The sequence below is a fragment of the Leiobunum rupestre genome, chromosome 1 (genome assembly GCF_980474605.1).
Source record: "Leiobunum rupestre chromosome 1, qqLeiRupe1.1.hap1, whole genome shotgun sequence".
In the NCBI taxonomy this organism is placed as follows: domain Eukaryota; kingdom Metazoa; phylum Arthropoda; class Arachnida; order Opiliones; family Sclerosomatidae; genus Leiobunum; species Leiobunum rupestre.
In genome coordinates this window covers 78,926,432-78,947,263 of record NC_143384.1, presented here as the reverse complement: position 1 = coordinate 78,947,263, position 20,832 = coordinate 78,926,432, and the positions used below count along the sequence as shown (strand labels likewise).

The 20,832-nt window shown below is 32.9% G+C and overlaps 1 protein-coding gene across 1 annotated transcript in view; it reads left to right on the top strand.

Annotated features, from left to right (window-relative positions):
- Window positions 1-271: 271 nt before the first annotated feature.
- LOC149966739 (uncharacterized) overlaps window positions 272-20,832 on the top strand; it is a 71,936-nt gene continuing 51,375 nt past the window's right edge. The window contains exons 1-2 of the mRNA XM_090154118.1: window positions 272-756; window positions 19,506-19,577. Of these exons, the coding sequence (XP_090010244.1) occupies window positions 518-756; window positions 19,506-19,577 (311 nt within the window). The 5' untranslated portion in view covers window positions 272-517. The remainder of the gene's footprint in view (window positions 757-19,505; window positions 19,578-20,832) is intronic.

Below are 20,832 nucleotides of genomic sequence, written 5' to 3'. Positions count from 1 at the left end.
AAGCCTCAAACTCACTCGGCTTCGCGCGTACACTGATATCAAGCGCCCGTCTTTTGTATCTGTACCGCGCGTGTAGGCATATAATCGAAGCTGAGCATGGGTGGGGGGGGGGGGGGAGGGTTAACTCTCGAAAGGGCGAAAAGGGGGGGGGTGTGGTTGCTCTCCCTTTTCGGGAGGGAGGCGCGCAAAAAAAGGGGAGGGTCGTCCAGGGCTACACGGTGTATGGGGAGGGAATCCGAGAAATGTTTCCCAAGTTTCGGTGGCGAAGCACCAGAGCGCCAAGTACGTGTATAATATTGCGCTTTTCAGTGATCCGCGAAATGCAATGTTTCTCGAATTAGGGGCGTATTGGTTTCCGAACCTCTTAGTAAACAATAGTCGGCGTAACAATGCGAAGAAGAAAGTTCCAAGGTAGTCTCCCTAACGAAGACGACTACTAAATTCGTTTGAACGTTACGAAAGTTAAAACGAAAGAAGACGCGTTATATCGCGGGCCTCGGCTTCTGGGAACTGTAAAATGGCGTCGGAGGCTGCTCGGCCGCAGCCCGTCGGGGTCGTCGCCGTTCGACGCCGTATGGCCATCGAGCTTTGGAGTTACCTCGTTATAATAACTACTCTATCGACTCTGATTCGAACTTGCGTCGCGTTGAATAATAAGTGTCCGTCTAGTTGTTCGTGTTTGGGTGTTTTCGTGGACTGCAGCAAAAGAGGACTTATCGAAGTACCCCGAGATCTTCCTGTTTGGGCTGAAAACATGTAAGTGTTCGCCGACTTTCGAGCACAGGCTTAGCGATTACTTCTAACCTCTCTGGCTACTCTTACGAATAACAACTTAAACGTCATTCCGAGGCCTACCTTTTTTCGGGTTTTATTAGTAAATATATTGGAATGTGGGTGACGCGTAAAATTGATGTTAACAGTTGATGTTATTGATTTTCTCACGTTCGCGTTCGTCGAAAGACACGTTTATTTATGGCTGGTTTGACAAAACTCGTGACAAATGTCACGGAAGCAACGACAATTAATTCTTAAATACGTATTCGTATAATACCTCTTAATTTCTTATTAATAACAATGTACATCACGTTCATTATAGTGTTAAAGTAAGGTTAGGGTCTCTTAAACCATTGAGTCAGAAGTAACGATAAATTTTAACATATGGGCTAATGAAACGCTGTTCATTTATTTCGCTATTAAGTATTCTGGTTTTTGTTGGGTGTTTCAATGCTTCTTTACTGAAAATGAAAATGGAAAGGCCGTTATGTTAATGAGTGACACAACCCTAGTTAAAGTAGCAAAACGAAATCATGAAATCAAAGTTTATAAAGTATATTAGGTGATATTACACTGTAAATTTCCATATTGGACATTTTTAGGCATTCTCAACTGCTGTTACTTTAGTTGATTCCTTAATAATACAAAATGGTTGAGAAAACAGTATTTATAAAGCAGTTTTCAATAATACAGTTTTTCTGTATTATTTCACCGCTGATTTTATACGATTTTAGAATTAAAATAAATTTAAATTGGAAAACGTTCGTTAATCATGATTAAAAAAGGTTAGAGATTCTTAAAATCAAATGATATTAATTTTCAATTGTGTCTGAAATTAGTTTGAAGTAAAAAATATTGATTCAATTTAAGTTATTTCATTTAGTCTTTTATAAACGATTAAAACCACTTAACAATTAACGTCATCGTTATTTCATTTTATAAATTTGTTTAGGGAACTGTCAGGGAATTTGAAAATAGTCCTAGAAGGTCAGGGAATTGTTGAAAATTGAAAATAGTCGGAAATTTAACTTTCTTATTAAAATTGATACATTATGTAATTTTAACGTTGAAATATAAACTTTATTTTAGTTAAAACAATTACCTTTATTCTAAAATATAAGCTAAAGGAAATTCATTAACTTCTGATAAAAATAAAACGTCAGGTAATTTCAGTCTGAAAATATCGCGTGTGTAGAATTAGTACACAATTTTTAAAAATGGAAATTTTAAGAATTCGTAAAAATCCTCAGGAAATTTAAATTTATCTTGTTAAGGTTATAAATTTGTGTCATTAACATAAAATTCCTAACAGGTTTCGGTCATTTTTAAACGTTGTAATTTTAACGTTGCAATAACTATTTTTTTAATTAAAAATGAACCTTAAGACAATTACGTTTTGATAAAATTAAATATAAAGTAAAAAAATTTACTATAAAACGGTCATTGAAAATTAATACAATTTCAATTATTATATTATTTGTATTATAAATTAAAATGATATTTAAAAATAATGTAGCAACTAATTTTAAGTTTATATGTAAAACAAACTGCGCATAAATAGTAATTTTTAGCATTAATTTGTCAAAATCAGCTCAGTTACACCCAATCCTTCTACGCGTACGTTAAATTTCGTGTAATCTCGAATCAAAATAATCTGCCCTGGGGCTCCGACGTTCAAACTAGTAATAAATTTATTTTCCACAAAATTTCCCTTATTTGGAAATTAACCTATATGTGGCCAATTATGGTACACACGTTGGACCTGGGGTGCGTCTTAATGGTAATATCCACAGAGATCTCGTTGATGGCTTAGCCCTTTTAGTCGGGCTGTTTTGTTTACCTTTTGAACCGCGGGGCCAACTGGTTTTCTCGGCCCATCAAAGACGTCGTGTGATAATGACATCAGTCACACATCTAATGAATCTCCCGCAACAATTTGCTTTCTGGTATATTCCCGGAATTCATTTTGCTCGAAATCCGTATGCCAATTTAAAATCGTAATTTGCGATTTCTTTAAAAGGGATTAAATCGGAAATTTAACTTTTAATTGACGTGTTTGCTTCGATTCCAAGTGATTTAATTATTACGAAATATAATCTTGTATTTTTAAGATTTTCGTTTAAGATTTCAAATTATTGTGTAGGTATGATTTGTAGGATTTTTTACTGAGTATCTAATATTTCTCAGATTTTTTTGATTCCAGCGATTTCATTATTACGAAATATAATCTTGGATTTTTAAGATAAAATTATTGTGTAGGTATGATTTGCTGGAGTTTTTACTGATCATCTAATGTTTCCCAGATTTCTTTGGATTCCAGTGGTTTCATTATTACGAAATATAGTCATGTATTTATTAGATTTCAAATTATTGTGTAGGTATGATTTTCAGGATTTTTTACTGATTATCAAATAATTATCCGATTTTTTTAAAAATTTCATTCCAAAATTTGATTTTATGCTTTCTAAATTAATCCTTGGATTTTTAAGATATGCATTGAAGGTTTCCAGATATTTATGAATTTCGTCTGATTATTTTTCATTTTCTACGATTGTCTAAGATTATTTTCGATAATTTATTTTATTTTATTTCTTCTATGATTGATTCTATTAAACGCAGTTATATTTACTACAAAATTCATCCATTTAAATATCTCGTACACTTTACAGAAAAAAATATTTTTGAAATTTGTAATTTGCACGGATATCATTGAATTTTGTGCAAAATGCCACACACAAGAAAATTTTCCTCTTTTAAACAGTCTATATTTAAGACCAAAATTCCATAGGTTTTTATTCGAGTGAATATTATATATATTTTATATTTTCCTATTTTCCGATTTCCTATAACCTCGTATATTTTGACAATTTTCGTATTTTTCGTACTTTGAGCTTTGCTTTCAATATAGTTCTAAAGTTCTATAGAAGGCGTTCAAAACACACAGCCTTTTACTAAAACACTAATATCATTGGCTTTTACGGCTTGCTGATGTTTTAAAATAAAAATATTACCTTAATATATACTTACATAGTCATATATCTAGTCACAAAGTCTGTGATGTTTTTATAGTTTTTTAAAATAAATATTATTCCTGTAATTTCCTTTAAATTCGTTGAATTCCTATAAAATTACTATTTTACAGACCTAAATCAGAAAGTAACCCTGGCAATTTTGGCACCGTGGTTAACGATTATAAAATAAACGGTGGTTTTTGTAAGGTAGTAAAACATTTTTTTGGTAGTTGTGCAAAGGCGCGTAATGACTTTTAAATTCATTTTCTATGAGACGAGCTCAGGCTAATTAAAAATCCATTACGTTCCTAACGAGTTTACCACATATATTATTAATTATTACAAATAAGTTACTTTACACACACGTATTGCCATAAGTGCATTATATTATCTCTTACGAGAGAAGTATAAACTAGGGTTGGCACTTTTTTGATTTTCTTAATAAAAATTAAATCAATCGATTTTTATTATTTAAATCGGATTTTTTTATTTTTTTTAATTTATTGATTTTTATACAATTTACGGCTCTTACATTGTATTATAAAGTGGATATTTTACTTTTTTAGCTATTCTTGAATTAAATGAAATCTTAATTAAATTTAATTACTATTAAATATTTTAGTTTGCATTTTAAATTTATTAGAACCTATTTTGATAAAATTTTGATTCCCCCATTGAAATACATTGTGTGATTTAATTCAACGATTTTTAAAAAAACAGTCACTTGATTTAAATCTTGATTTCAATCACGATTTAAATCAATGCGGAGGAAAGTTGTGCAGGGTTCGTACACGACCTGGAAAAGTCAGGGAATTTGAAAATGTTTCCAAAACGTCTTGGAAAAAACGGAATTTTAAAAGGGTCCCAAAAGGTCAGGATGAAGTCACGGAATTTGAAAATGGTTCCAAAAAAATCAGGAAAATAAATTTTTGAGAGAAAATATTTTTCATATTTATACCTCAAACCATTCATTTATTTTTACAAAAATGGTCAGGGAAAATTTGGAAATTTGGTCAGGGAAAACCCGGGAAATGTCAGGGAATTTATTTCCGTAAATTTTGTACGAACCCTATTGTGGTGTCATTTTTGGAAATTCATCATATATAGAATTTATCGAACTATTACATCACGAATTTATTATTTAGTACATATTTCTACGCAGTGGAATTTTAATATTTTACATGGTTAGGAAAAGTAGTACGTGAGGCGTACTCATCCGCGGTTTGGCGGGAAATTATCGCCCAATGAAATCCATGTCTCATGCTCCATTTTAAAGGTCTAGATGCAAACGTTTCTCGTCAGATACTTCTGATACAGATCCCATTTCTCGAAAGTTCGAAACCTCCACGAAGATGGCTCAGGCCTTGTTTGTCTGAACGCAGAAACGCCCAGTTTGTTGAAAAGGCTAATTTCTTGTAAATACGTGAAACCCGTGAAAGGAGCGATAAATTACGATTGTCGTCGACTCCCTCCGGAGGCGTATATTGCCTCAGCTGCTCCGCAAAGGATAATCGCATTTCGGAAGATATTGGATTATTTTTATTGCGGGAATTTAAACCGTGCAATAAAACGTAAAATCACATTTTTAAATTCCTCTTCAAATAACGTAAATTCACTGACAATTGTTTGAATTTTCTATTTCCCGAAACAAATTTCAATTGTTAGAACTCTAAACACGACCTAATTTAAACAAAATTTCCATTTTTATAAGATTTTAATAAAAAAACAAATATTTTTTATTTAAATCAATATTGTTATTTCGATCGGTTCGATATTTTTATTTAAATCGATAATTTTATTTATATTGCTTTTTTTAAATCAATATTTTTATTTTTATCGTTTTTAACTAAATTGATTTTTTTATCGTTTTTTTTAACTAAATTGATTTATTTAGTTAAATCGATTTTTTTACTAAATCTATATTATAAACTATATTCAAACGCAATTATTAACTAAATTTAAACCCAATTATAAACTAAATTCAAACCCAATTATAAACTAAATTAAAACCAATTACAAACTAACTTAACACCCAATTATAAACAAAATTAAAACCCAATTATAAACCAAATTAAAACCCAATTATAAACTAAATTTAAAACCAATTATAAACTAAATTAAAACCCAATTATAAACTAACTTAACACCCAATTATAAACTAAATTAAAACCCAATTATAAACTAACTTAACACCCAATTATAAACTAAATTAAAACCCAATTATAAACTAACTTAACACCCAATTATAAACAAAATTAACACCTGATTATAAACTAAATTAAAAACCAATTATAAACTAAATTAAAAACCAATTATAAACTAAATTAAAACCCAATTATAAACTAACTTAACACCCAATTATAAACTAAATTAACACCCAATTATAAACTAAATGAACACCCAATTATAAACTAAATTAACTTAATTTAAATAAATGGTAATTAATATAATCATATACATAAAAAACAATTATTGATTGAAATGAGTAAGTTTATTATATACAGCGAATGCTACCATTTCCAATTTCGATTTCGAACGGGTTTATATTTGAGAGATTTCCACAACGCCACTTCGAAAACTGTTATCGGAGATATCGCTCTATCCCCCCCCCCGGAATTTCTTCGAGGTAAATCCATCATTAAAGGTAATTTTACCTCGTACGAGAATGTGGGTCGTCTAAACAAAATGCTCACGAAGCGCCCCCTTTTGGCCACAGACGAAACAAAAGACCCTCCAAAAATAACACCATCAACCTTCACAAATAATCGGGACGCAACTCGATACGACGAGCGCGTCATAGAATATCATTATATTTTTACCTTGGCTGCCAATCCCCGTAAGCTGCTGACCGAGGGGGCAGCCACTTAGAAAAAAACTGTACACCAGATTCCTTCCGATATTTCTTCATATTTCCGTTATTTCTTCAATATTTCCGTTATTTCTTCAATATTTCCGTTATTTCTTAAATTTTTCGGTTATTTCTTCAATATTACCGTTATTTCTTCAATATTTCCGATATTTCTAGATTTCCAGAAATATCAAAAGAGTTTCCGTTGGTTTCTCTAGATTTCTAATATATTAAAATTTGGGCGAAAAACAGTTCGAAAATCTCGAAATCAGTCACGGACATTTAAGTACAAGTCAGGGAAAAGTCAGGGAATTTAAAAATGGGCCTAAAAGGTCAGGGAAAGTTGTAAAAAGTCAGGGAATTCAGTTTTATCTAGATCTGTGGCAAATTATGTTATTAAAATTTAGATAATTAAAAGGCTTTTTATAGTTGAAATAACGTTTGTACTTAAATACAAGTTTATTTAAATTTATTAACTTCTAATAAAAGTAAAAGTTAAAAACTGTCTAATTTTGGCCTTAAAAGTCAGGGAAAATAACTTAAAATTGGCAGGGAAAACAGGGAATTTGAATCTGAAAATTTTGTGGCAACCCTGTTAAATATTAAAATTAAATTTGAACAAATCATATTGTACATTAACTTAATAAACCAAAGATGAATTTTTCGAATTACCTGGTTTTTTAAATAAAGTAGCGAAACGCGAATTAATTCTTTTGTAGTTAGATGGAGCCTGTATCAATTGGTCTAGCAAATTGGTCGGAAATCTTACTTAAAATTAAATTTCTTACGCAACCGAAATGATTAGTACTAACTAAAAGTATAATTTTCAACGAAGTCAGTCTTAATTTAATAAAAATATGAAGATAAGTCGAAAATCGTCCAAAATGGGCAAATTACCAACTTGTGGGGTTGTGCGCCCCCTAGCGCCAAAATGAATACTGGGCTTTTGAGGATCTGATATTTTCTGTCGATTAACATATCATTGACCCTTCTAGACCTAATTGTTGAAGAGTTAGGTATCTTATTGGTTTCCTTAATCTAACCGTTTCTAACGTCATTTAATTTCGTTAAAATAATTATATAATAGAAAAATTATGAATCAGTAACCCGGCCATCTGAATTAAAGGCTTCAAAAGTCGCTTGATGACTTAGGCCTAAGGTGGTGCCTTGGGTATTATAGCCTAGCTGATTATTATTATTATTATTATTATTATTATTAAAAAAAATCACAAATTTGCAATTTTTATTTCTATGCGAAACCAAATTTAACTCAAATCCAACAATCATAAGATTCAAATTAACACACCAGCGTTGTAAGATTCTGAAAAACAACAACAATAATAATAATAATAATAATAATCAGCTGGGCTAATACCCTTGGCACCGCCTTAGACCAAGTCATCAAGCGACTTATAATGCCTTTAAACAGGTGGGCGGGTTAAAATGCGTAGGAGGGTGGTGGCAAGCCCTTCATGTTGTAATAATCTAATGATTTATGAGAAATAAAAAGTGGGGAAAATCGAAAAAATATCTACATTGAAAGAAAAACTAATATTAATAGTTACCATTTTATCTTGTTATCGATGAAATTCGAATATTATCGTACAGCATCGTACGCTCAAGCCGTATTAGCGAAATTAAGGTACTATATATAGTACGCCGATTAAATTCTCGTACGGTTCAAAAATTGCCTGGAAATTATCGTATGGTTTAACAATTGCCTGGAAATTATCGTATGGTTCACAAATTGCCTGGAAATTATCGTATGGTTCACAAATTGCCTGGAAATTATCGTATGGTTCACAAATTGCCTGGAAATTATCGTATGGTTCACAAATTGCCTGGAAATTATCGTATGGTTCACAAATTGCCTGGAAATTATCGTATGGTTCACAAATTGCCTGGAAATTATCGTATGGTTCACAAATTGCCTGGAAATTATCTTATGGTTCACAAAATGCTTGGAAATTATCGTATGGTTCACAAATTGCCTGGAAATTATCGTATGGTTCACAAATTGCCTGGAAATTATCTTATGGTTCACAAATTGCCTGGAAATTATCGTATGGTTCACAAAAAGCCTGGAAATTATCGTATGGTTCACAAATTGCCTGGAAATTATCTTATGGTTCACAAATTGCCTGGAAATTATCGTATGGTTTAAAATTGCCTGGAAATTATCGTACGGTTCAAAAATTGCCTAGAAATTATCAACGTGTAAGATAATTATCGTACTTCTGGCAACACTGTAACACACACCTTGGTGGAAATTTGTGGCCGCTAAAAGCGAAATCTTTCAAGGTCGTTGTTTCGTAACGAGTTAGGAGTGTCTGTCTACCTTTAAAGTTAAGTCTTCTTAATTACCGTATTTTAATTAAATGAATGCGTATTTTAATGGTGTTTGATACGCTGTTTATTCGGATTTCTTTTTCCAAACTCTCGAGTTCTCAACCCGAACAAGGACGCTACTTCGTTAGAGGCGTGAAATCTAACGTAATAACGTATTTATTGAAATGTATGCAAATTGTTTTAAAAAGCAGGATTTGCTGGTCTGCGGAGACGGCCTACGCCGGGTGTTTTAAGGGAGTTCCCTCAATTCGTAAATACGCAGAACGTAACTGCAGGGTGGAAAAGTGGTTATTGGTTGTGCGAAATAAATTATTTTTTGTAAAGAGAATATCTTACTGTAAGAATAATGCAATTTAATATTTCAATTTTGGAAAATACAGTCGTAGATTGTAGTGCTAAGCCTTATAACATCGATTTATTTAATTAAAATTGATTTATTTTTATAGAATTTTAATTTTTATTGATTTTTTTATTTTATACTTTTATTGATTTTTTTATTTTATACTTTTATTGATTTTTTTATTTTATACTTTTATTGATTTTTAAACATTTTTGTAAAATTTATTGATAATTTTAATTAATTAATGTAAATTTAAATGACACTTAATTAGTACATTTAACAGGGTTGCCACACGTCAGAGAAAACAGCGAAATGTCAGGGAATTTTAAGAATTTGTAAAACGTCTGGGATAAGTCATGGAATTCAATTTTCATTTGACACTTGAAGATAATTTTACTCTAATTTTTCAGTTTAAATTACCGCTGTACGTAAATTATTATTAAATTGACAAAAGAAGCATAAAATGACTAAAAAACATTAATATCCAAATTTCATTAATATTCAAAATTCATTAATATCCAAAATTCATTAATATCCAAAATTCATTAATATCCAAAATTCATTAATATCCAAAATTCATTAATATCCAAAATTCATTAATATCCAAAATTCATTAATATCCAAAATTCATTAATATCCAAAATTCATTAATATTCAAAATTCATTAATATTCAAAATTCATTAATATCCAAAATTCATTAATATCCAAAATTCATTAATATCCAAAATTCATTAATATCCAAAATTCATTAATATCCAAAATTCATTAATATCCAAAATTCATTAATATCCAAAATTCATTAATATCCAAAATTCATTAATATCCAAAATTCATTAATATCCAAAATTCATTAATATCCAAAATTCATTAATATCCAAAATTCATTAATATCCAAAATTCATTAATATCCAAAATTCATTAATATCCAAAATTCTTTAATATCCAAAATTCAGTAATATCCAAAATTCATTAAAATTAATAAAATCAAAAACCAATAAAATTAATAAAATCAAAAATCAATAATTCATTAAAATCAATAAAATCCAAAATTCATTATAATGAATAAATTCATTAAAATCTGATTTAAGTATTTTTAAATTATTTTAAAACGAAAAATAAATGAACGATGAAGCAATTTAGCCAATGAAAATCCGATTTGAATGAGATAAATCTATTTTTTTCGACAATTGAGCAAAATAAGGTGGTGGTATCCATCCAAGGCAGTTTGATTTATGTCAGCACGTCCTCGAACTCCGATAATTAGAAGCCTTAAAGGATTCGTGGCTATTAGCGCCTTTACGAACTCGTACCATAAATAACGCGGTGTTTTCTCGCCAAGTGACATCCGTTATCGCGAAAGGAAATAACACTTGTCAAACGACACACTTGACAACGTTGGAGTGTCAACGGTTATCAGTCGCTAGTATCCGCTAATACGCGCTCGGATCTTCCAAATCATAAAACTACGAACAAACAGAATTGACCTCTGACGGGGCGCCGCAATCGGGGTCAGGCGCGGATTATCGCCTGCCATTATCGGCAATTAGCAGCGCCGACATCCTTTCAACTTAAACGCGCGTTTTAATATTCAATAAAAACATTTTTATTTGTATTTTCCTAGATCTTTTTATAACAGGTGATGCTAACGTTATCTGTAACGAGTAAATAAATCCTATTTGAATGTGGAACTGACATTTATTTTATTAATTAAATTCACTTAAATAATAATTTCATTCAGGGCTCCTATATTTTCCTATAATTCTCAAATGGTCCTATAAAATCCTATAATTCCATTTTTATCCTATACTTCCTATATTTTTGCATATTCGGATAAAATTAAACCGATAAAATTTTAAGACTTTTATCCTATAATTTTGAAATTTTGATCCTGTAATTACCTTATAATTTGGAAATGTTGATCCTATAATTATCCTATAATTTTGAAATTTTGATCCTGTAATTACCTTATAATTTGGAAATTTTGATCCTATAATTATCCTATAATTTTGAAATTTTGATCCTATAATTATCCTATAATTTTGAAATTTTGATCCTATAATTTGGAAATTTTTATCCTATAATTATCCTATAATTTTGAAATTTTGATCCTATAATTATCCTATAATTTTGAAATTTTTATCCTATAATTATCCTATAATTTTGAAATTTTGATCCTATAATTTGGAAATTTTTATCCTATAATTATCCTACAATTTTGAAATTGGCCACGAGCCTGGACTTTTCTCCAAGAACCAGCCAGACCGGATTAAACCTAAAAAAATCCATGATTAAATCAACTTTTTTTTATTAAAAAAATAGTGAGAAATGAATTAGTATTTAAAATTTCAATATTTCTATTTATTTCAAATAAAAAATGCAGAGCTGAAACTTAACCTTCACTTTTTGTCGTAAGTAATGAGATCTAGATATAAGCAATTGGAGGATCTTAAAATTCATTTTGCGCGTGAAAATACGCCGCCATGTTAGGGTATAAAAGCGGGTAAATGAGCCTGCTATACCTCACCATGTAAACGGTCAAATCAGTCAATTTGAGCATTTTCGAAGTAATGAGGGCTAGCTAGATAAAAGCAATTTGAGCATTTTTAAATTAGTGGATTTAACCGAATTTTTTAATTTAAAATAAAGCCGGTTTTTTTCCAACCCTGAAAATGGTGGCTACTTAGAAACACTGGTTCCGGGCTTAAACTAACTGGTTAGCATTTTAGCCAGTACCTGATCATATCTGAGCGCAGATAATCAGATCTATTTCCTCGGTTCAATTAACGCGAATGCTATCTGAGAATCGGTTTGGAAGCGCTGAACATCCCTTTTGGCTAAAAGCGTGGGTGCAGCACGGGCGCGTGTCTTTCGTCGTGTGCCTGTTGTTTGCGTCGGGGTCGGATCCGTTTTTCGCGGTTTACAGTTTGTGTAGCTGGCGACGCGTCGGCCTGCGTTTCCGGCGCCGCTCCAGACGCCGCCGTCGTCAACACCAGCCTCTCGCCACCCCCCGCAGACGGCCCAAGGTTCACCCTTTGTGCATCCCCAGTGTACACTTAGTGTGCCAAAGTGTAGTCCCATGACCTTTCGGTGTAGACCCAGGACCATTTAGTGTAGCCCCAGAACCTTTTAGTGTACACCCAGGACCTTTTAGTGCAGACTTTAGACGCGCCATTTCGACTTTCGTTCGGCATTCCGAGCACCCGGACCAGACGAGAATTTGGAGGGCGACCGAGATCGTGGAGGTGAACTTAATTCAGCTTCCTCTCCCCTCCCCCCCCCCCGGGGTGTGGGTGGGCATTTTCGATTACAGAACCGCTCAGCTCACCGCTCAATTAAATCAGGGATATTGCATTTTTTTATTAATTTAAAAATTTAAATGCTTAAATTTATTTTATGAAATCACATTTGTGTTATTAAATTGTTTTTTAATTGAAATCGAATTTTTAAAATTTTATTTAAGTCGAATTTGAATTTTATTTATTTTTTTTTATTTAAATAAGATATTGGAAATTTCTTTAAGCTTGTTTTAAAAAAAATGTTGCTTGAAATTACTTTTGAACTTTCATGTTTCAAAGTATAGTATATTTGCCAATAATTAACGTACTATGACAGGGCTCGTACACGACCTGGAAAACCTGGAAAAGTCAGGGAATTTGAAAATGGTCCCAAAAAAATCGGGCAATTAAAGTTTTTAAAGAAAATATTTTTCAAGATATTTATCTCAAATCATTCATTTATTCTACAAAAATGGTTAGGGAAAATTTGGCAATTTGGTCAGGGAAAACCTGTAAATTCTGCACGAACGCATAATGAAATTTCATTAATACCTTAAATTCGATATCATTAGCTCTACGGAATAAAATTAATTGTAAATACATTAGGTAATTTAAATTATCTTGAAAAAGTAATTTGATAAACAACCAAATTCGAGCTCATTCGAGCCAAAAAAAGAGGGCTCGCAAACGAGTCAAGCGTGCCCATCGCCGCTCTCTCTCTCTGACGTTGAGCAGAAACTGGGCGCTCGCCTTCCCCGCGAGTTTCTCTTGACGAGATCCAGACCTCCCCCCCCCCCCAATTGCACCCCTCTCCCCCCCGACGACTTAGAGGGCGCTTTTGATGCTTTTTCGCATCGGCCTATTGGGTATACTTTCCAAATTGAGCGATTGGATTGTGTAAAGTTTCGTCGTAAATCCGCCATGCAGGATGTTTATTTTAAAGATATCGAAGTTTCACCGCCACTTTCACAGAGAGATATTTTGGCTACAGCGACTGAGCGACCTAAATTCGAGGGATCCGGCATTCGTACAAATCCCGTACACTCTAGAGAAAAATGATTTTAGTAATCCACTTGAAAATTCCGAAATCTGTGCGAAAACAGTTCCAATATGTCGAAATCAGCGTATAAACTAGAAATTTACTTTGAAAATCCTGAAATCTGGCGAAAACAGTTACTAAAATCTCGAAATCAGCAGGGTTGCCACGCGTCATTAATGGAATTTAAAAATGCACCTAAAAAGTCAGGGAAATTTGTTAAACATCAGGGAAAAGTCAAGGAATTCAGTTTTAACTTGACTCTTTTTGAAGGTAACTTTACTCTAGATCTATGACAAATTCTTTGATTTATTTCCTTGGCTAATTTATTTAACATTGTCATAACCTTTTTACTGAAATATAAGTCCATTTAAATTTATTAACTTCTAATAAAAGTAAAATATAAAATGAAAATTTTGGAGTTAAAAAGTCAGGGAAAATCTCTTAAAATGGTCAGGGAAAACAGGGAATAGTCAGGGAAAACAGGGAATAGTCAGGGAATATGAATCTGAAAATTTTGTGGCAAAATTGATCAGCCTAAATACCAGAAATCCACTTGAAAATCCCGAAATCTGAGCGAAAACAGTTCTAAAAACCAGTATTCCACTTGAAAATCTCGAAATCACACTAGATTAGCAAGATTTCTCTAATAAGTATGTATTGTTTCATAAACTATCTACAATTAGAAACGCAATTTCATTGTTTTTGAATTAACAAAATCGAAATTTTTAAGCAAAATCGTGCAAATCGTGCGTAATTCGTTCTTTTTGTAACAGATGTCGCATTTATTATAATTAGTTTCTTGAAACAAGTTCTTTCCCTCGAAAAAGGGCAGGCCGAAAGTAAACTTTGAAAAGAAATTTTTTTTAGCCCTGAACTTTTATATTTCTTTAAAAGGCGAAAAGTGTAATTCGCACGTGCGAATCGGCGGTTCGTGACATTGCCGGTATTATTGGATTTTCGCCAAATTTCACGCCTCGAAGTCAAAAGAAGCGCCAAATAAGCAAACTGAAAGGCATAAAACGCCTAAGACGTGTTAACACCTTTTCACAAACCTTTTCCTTTTTCACTCTAAATATTTGCCCAAATGTTTCGATGCTTGTAGAGCAGGATGCTAACGGGGGGGAGTCAATTCGTTTTTTCTGGTTAGTTTGGCGTCCTCATAGATGGCGCTTGAGTTATATTTTGTACACCCATTACGAATTAAATTAAAATTTACAATGGCATTAATATTAAATTAACATTGAGAAAGAAATTAAAATTGAGAACGAAATTAAGAATGAAATTAAAATTAAGGATGAAATTAAAATTAAGGATGAAATTAAAATTAAGGATGAAATTAATAATAAATTAAAATTAAGAATGAGAATGAAATTAAAATTGAGAACGAAATTAATAATAAATTAAAATTAAGAATGAGAATGAAATTAAAATTGAGAACGAAATTAAGAATGAGAATGAAATTAAAATTAAGGATGAAATTAATAAATTAAAATTAAGAATGAAGTTAATAATAAATTAAAATTAAGAATGAAGTTAATAATAAATTTAAATTAAGAATGAAGTTAATAATAAATTAAAATTAAGAATGAAGTTAATACTAAACCAAAATTAAAAATGAAGTTAATAATAAATTAAAATTAAGAATGAAAGTTACCATATGATTAAGCTTTTAACCCCAATGTTCCCGTTCGACGACTATAAAGGGCGACCTGAACGCCAAACTACATTTTCCATTTCTTCGCAACTTGTTTGGAAGCGGGCAAGAAAGCGAGTTGGATGTGGGCGCCACCTGAAAACACAAATCCTGGTCCGTCGCACGTGTTCCCCCGCGCCCCGAGAGTAATGGCGTTTCAAATACATCGCGCCTTTCGCGAACAATTGTCCCAGAGATGGCGCTTACGGCCAAATAAAGACGGCGTTGTAAAATTAGCGCACGTGCGAAATGTTAAAAAGAATAAAGAAAAATAAACGCTGTTCTTTTCGGTCCGCGTGAGGCTTCTGCTAGATCGATATCGTATTTTGGAATGTGTCAACAAGAATGTTTTTAGTAAAGCAGCCTAACCACCCCGTCTCACACCGCCAACGATTCGATTGACTGGCTTTTTGCCTCTAAGTTCTCGTTCGTACTGTGACCGATTTTGGCCACCAAATAACAAGGCAGGGCTGGCAAGAACCAGCCAGACTGGTTTAATTCACCCTGGCTTAAACCATATTTAACCACCGAATAAAATACATGGTTCAATCCACTATTTTTTATTAAAAAAAATACTGAGAAATGAATTAGAAATATTGAAATTTTAAATACTATTTAATTGAAATAAAAGTTAACCTTAACTTTTTGTCGTTTACTACGTCGTCTCACGAAGTAATGAGGGCTAGATATAAGCAATTGGGGATCTTAAAATTAATTTTGCACTTGAAAATATGCCGCCATGTGAGGGTATAAAAGCGAGTAAATAAGTCTGCTATACCTCACGATGTAAAGGTACTGTCACACGCAAAAACTTAATTTTGAAATCGGGTAATTTCAGCATTTTTTTATTAGTGGTTTTAACCGCCTTCAACCACCATCGAAAAACCTGGTACAATAATACGGTTGCCACAGGTCAGGGAAATTAGGGAATTTTGAAAATAGGCCTAAAACGTCAGAGGATTTTAAATAAAAATCTCTAAAATTAAATATATCTTTTTTAAAGGTAATTTTACACGTAGTTCTGTGATAAATTCGACGTTGCAATGAAACGTTGTTTAGTTCATATATGACTTTTATTATCAAGTATAAATTTAAACGTATTAATTAACTTTTAATGGAAGTAAAATATTAAATTAAAAAATTGACTAATTTGGCTCTTAAAATTGTCATGGGAAAAGTCAGGTATTTGATTTTCATATATTGTGTCAACCTTAAATTAATTAACTTAATTTTACTGACTAATACGCGCGAGTTATTAAAGAATAATGAATTAACTGTTATTTGAATTTAATTTTGGTCTTAAAATGGACGTGGGAAATCTCTAATAAGGGTCAATTTGAACCTGAAAATATTGTGGCAACCCTGAATAAATTATTTATTGGCTAATTCGCGATAATATCTAACGCCATCTAGTGAGCGAATTATTTTCAAATTTGCAAAATTGACCGTCGCCTAGTGCGAACGTTGCTAACGGTTATCTATAAATTCTTGGTGTGAAACGAATTATTTTTCTTATCGCGGCGGCTAACGTAACCTAATAGCTTTATTGAAGGTTTAGAAAAACGTTTCCTTTCTACGTTATCGGTTCTAGATTAGGCTGTCGCGAAGAGATTTTCCGAACGCCGAGTACAACCCGCTCCTCGCAACTCCGTAACGTGTAGACGTTTGGTTTTTTTACGGATTGATAAGGCATATCGGGCCGCGTGACGGATTTGCAGCCGGTAAAGCGATCTGTTTACGAGTTTCAGTGTCTGAAAGATATGATGGGACCTCGAAATCCCTCGGAGGGAGGTCAAAGGGCCCAGGAGCCGCGTCAAATGAACGAGAGGGGGCGCTGGCATCAAGCGACCCATCTGGAAATCTTCGGCGAAACCACCCCGAAGTGGCGAAGTTCAAACACCTTCGAGCGAGACGTTCTTTGTCGCCGACGTCGCACCTTTTGCCTTTCAAAACCGAAGATTGAATACTGAGCCTCTTTGAGCCAGCTGTATCCCACATTTCGGAATTATTTGGGGATAAAAGGTCATTCCATTTAGCTGTGGTTTTGCATTTACCTTCTGCTATATACAACTTTTTTGAAGCACCGAGTACTGGGTGTAAATAACCTTACGCGTATATATAATTAGAATTAGTTTAAAGAAAAACAAAACCACGACCATTATTGCGTAAGTAAAGTCAAACTTATTTACAATAAAACCGACTATTTTCGGCATCAATGTGGAAGACCTTGATAATGGCACAGAGGTGTGCCGGAACTAGTCGGTTTTATTGAAAATAAATTTGACTTTACTTACGAAATAATGGTCGTGGTTTTGTTTTTCTTTAAACTAATCCTCATTATATATTAAAAATTTCTAAGTGCTAACTTATTAATAGACGGTTAAAAAAATAAACAAGCTAACCAGTGCTTTTCCCAAAGGAAGGTTTTGTTTGAAAATGGGGGGAAATGTGACGTAGACCCGACGCTAGTGCCACCTATGGCCAAAATAAATATTTATTTTCAATGTTTTTCCGTTAAAATTCGATCTTTGAAAGTTCGACAGCTTAAAGCTCTTTTAAACCTTAATTTTGGCTCAATTTCAAATTAGACCTAAACGTTAACCGAAATAAGGCTATTATTACCTTTGAACTGATTTATTTTGATCCATGATGTTTTCCCGTCTATTTCAGTTTATTGAAAATAATTATCGATAATCCATTGAAGTTTATAAACATGTACTACGATGTAAAGCAAACCAATGGTTTTTTTTTATAAATTTGAAATTTCAAAATCGTAACAACGTAATAAAATTTGTTAAATTAAAAATTCGTAATAAAGTCATAATATCTAAATCTTAGTCCTAAAGTCATAATATCTAAATCTTGAAATCCCAAAGTCATAATATCTAAATCTTGAAATCCCAAAGTCATAATATATATTTTTTGAAATACTAATGTCATAATATCTAAAATTGAATACCCTAAAATAATAATATTGAATTTTATTTATAAATCCCGAAACATCTGTAAATGATTTTAAGTGCTAAATTTGAACACGACGAATGAGCAGGCGAATTCCGTACGCCAGCCCGTTTTCGTTGACACACGTGGTCCTTTTCACACCTCTTGAGTCCCCACCAAAGCCCTATTTTCAATAGCCGAAAACCCCACGCACTAAAGGCTAAATTTCGTCTCTTTTTCATATTGTTATAAATTTCCTTCTATTTCCGATCCTTAAATAATTTCTCTTTTAACAGGGATATTTTTCTTCTTGGTCCACTTATTGTGGGACCGGCCAATGTCCGCCACCGGCCAATATCATCCTGTTTTTATTCCCTTTGAAAACGACGATTTCATTCTTGGTCGGGTCCTTTCAAATTTTACTGCGAAAATATATTGTACGAAGAAACCATTCTTCTTTCCCGCGTTCCCCAATATCCCCCACATGGTTGCCCCCATTTTACGACGCCCCTGTACTACGCTGAGGTCCGGGCTGCTACCAAATTGACCGTAAATAGTTCGATTTCACTTTGAGCAATGTAGGGCAAAACCTTCAGCGAGTTAGACGGAGTTTTTCAAGCTTTTTATTATCGTTGAATTTAGGTTGACCCTTTGGATTCCTTGTTAGCGCAACACCTGTTATCAACAGAGTGTTATCGGAAGTATATTTTGGAGATAAGTAATCAGTTAGTTACATTGCTAATGCAGGGTCTAAAATTTCTAAATATGAGGGAAAAGTCAGGTTTCTAAAAATTAGTATAAAAGTCAAGGAAAAGTCAGAAATTAAAATAAAAATAGTATTCAAGTCAGGGAAATGTCAGGAAAAAGTCAAGGAATTTGAAAATAGGCCTAAACTCAGGGCAGGGTTGCCACACGTCAGGGAAAGATCTGGGAATTTTAGGAATTTGTCAAATTCATGTGAATTCAATTTTATTCTAAATCTATGACACATTCTTTGATTATCATTTATTTCCTTGAAAGTTTGGCTAATTTTATCAACATTTAAATAACGCTGTTTTTAACGTCAATGCAACAGGGTTGCCAATTGCCATACATTTTCGAGAAAAAATAAACAAATTTGAAACATCAATTGGAAATGGTATTTTTAAAGATTGGGAATTGTGTAAATTTCATGAGGGTTACTTGCGTAAGTTGCGTTTATCATTTATTAAAAAGAATAATTTGTATCTTTGCAGAGAACTTCAGGTCAATGATATCACCGGCATTCCGGAAGAAGCTTTTCGTGGCCTCGACAACCTCAAACAATTGTAAGTCTATTTCACTCTTTCAAGATTTGGGCTAGTAGCGTTTGTTTGAACTTGAGTCGTACGATTCGGGTTGCAAATTTCCGAAATTATAACGGACAACGTCTATAAAGTAGGACTCGCGACGAACGAAAGAATTGAACGTGTTAGACGTAACTAAATAATAACATGGTTACTGGTCATTTTTACTCGTCCTGGTGATCAAGCTTAGATTAGATAAATTTAATAATTTTAAACACATTGGCTTGAGTCCTACAATTAACTCGTGTAAGAGAAAACTACTATAACGTAGGTCTCGCGATGCGACGAATGAAATAAATATAAGCGTTAGACGTAACTAACATCAATTGTCATTTTTAGTCTTTGGGATCAAAATTAGATTATATAAAAATAAATAATGTTAAAAGCATTGGCTTTAAGACCTTCACAGGGTTCGTACACTACCTGGAAAACTAGGAAAAGTCAGGGAATTTGAAAATGTTTCCAAAAGGTCATCAGGGAAAAGTCAGGGAATTTGAAAACGGTTCCAAAAGATCAGGGAAAAGTCAGGGAATATGAAAATGGTTCTAAAAGGTCAGGGAAAAGTCAGGGAATTAGAAAATGGCTCCAAAAGGTCAGGGAAAAGTCAGGGAATTTGAAAATGGTTCTAAATAGTCAGGGAAAAGTCAAGGAATTAGAAAATGGCTCCAAAAGGTCAGGGAAAAGTCAGGGAATTTGAAAATGGTTCCAAAAGGTCAGGGAAAAGTCAGGGAATATGAAAATGGTTCTAAAAGGTCAGGGAAAAGTCAAGAAATTTGAAAATGGTTCCAAAATGTCAGGGAATTCTAAAATGACCCCAAACAAATCAAGCAAATAACTTTTTGAAATAAAATATTTTCCAAGATTTTTACCTCAAACCATTCATTTATTATACAAAAATGGTCAGGTAAAATATGGCAATTTGGTCAGGGAAAACCTGGAAATGTCAGGGAATTTAATTCCGGAAATTTGGTAAGAACCCTGCCTACAATAATAACTCGTGTAACAGAAAAAAGCTGTAAAGTAGTACTCGCGACGAACGAAATAAATACACGTGTCAGACGTAACTAACACCATGGTCAATAGTTGTTGTAATCAAGGTTAGATTAGATAAAAATAAGTAATTTTGAGCACACGTAGATTCTATCTCCGCTAGCGTTTCTGTAGTCGTAACGGCAGCGGAGACTCGGCGTGGGGGGGGGGGGGGGGGGCAACCTGCTCGTAATGGGTGGAGGGGTCC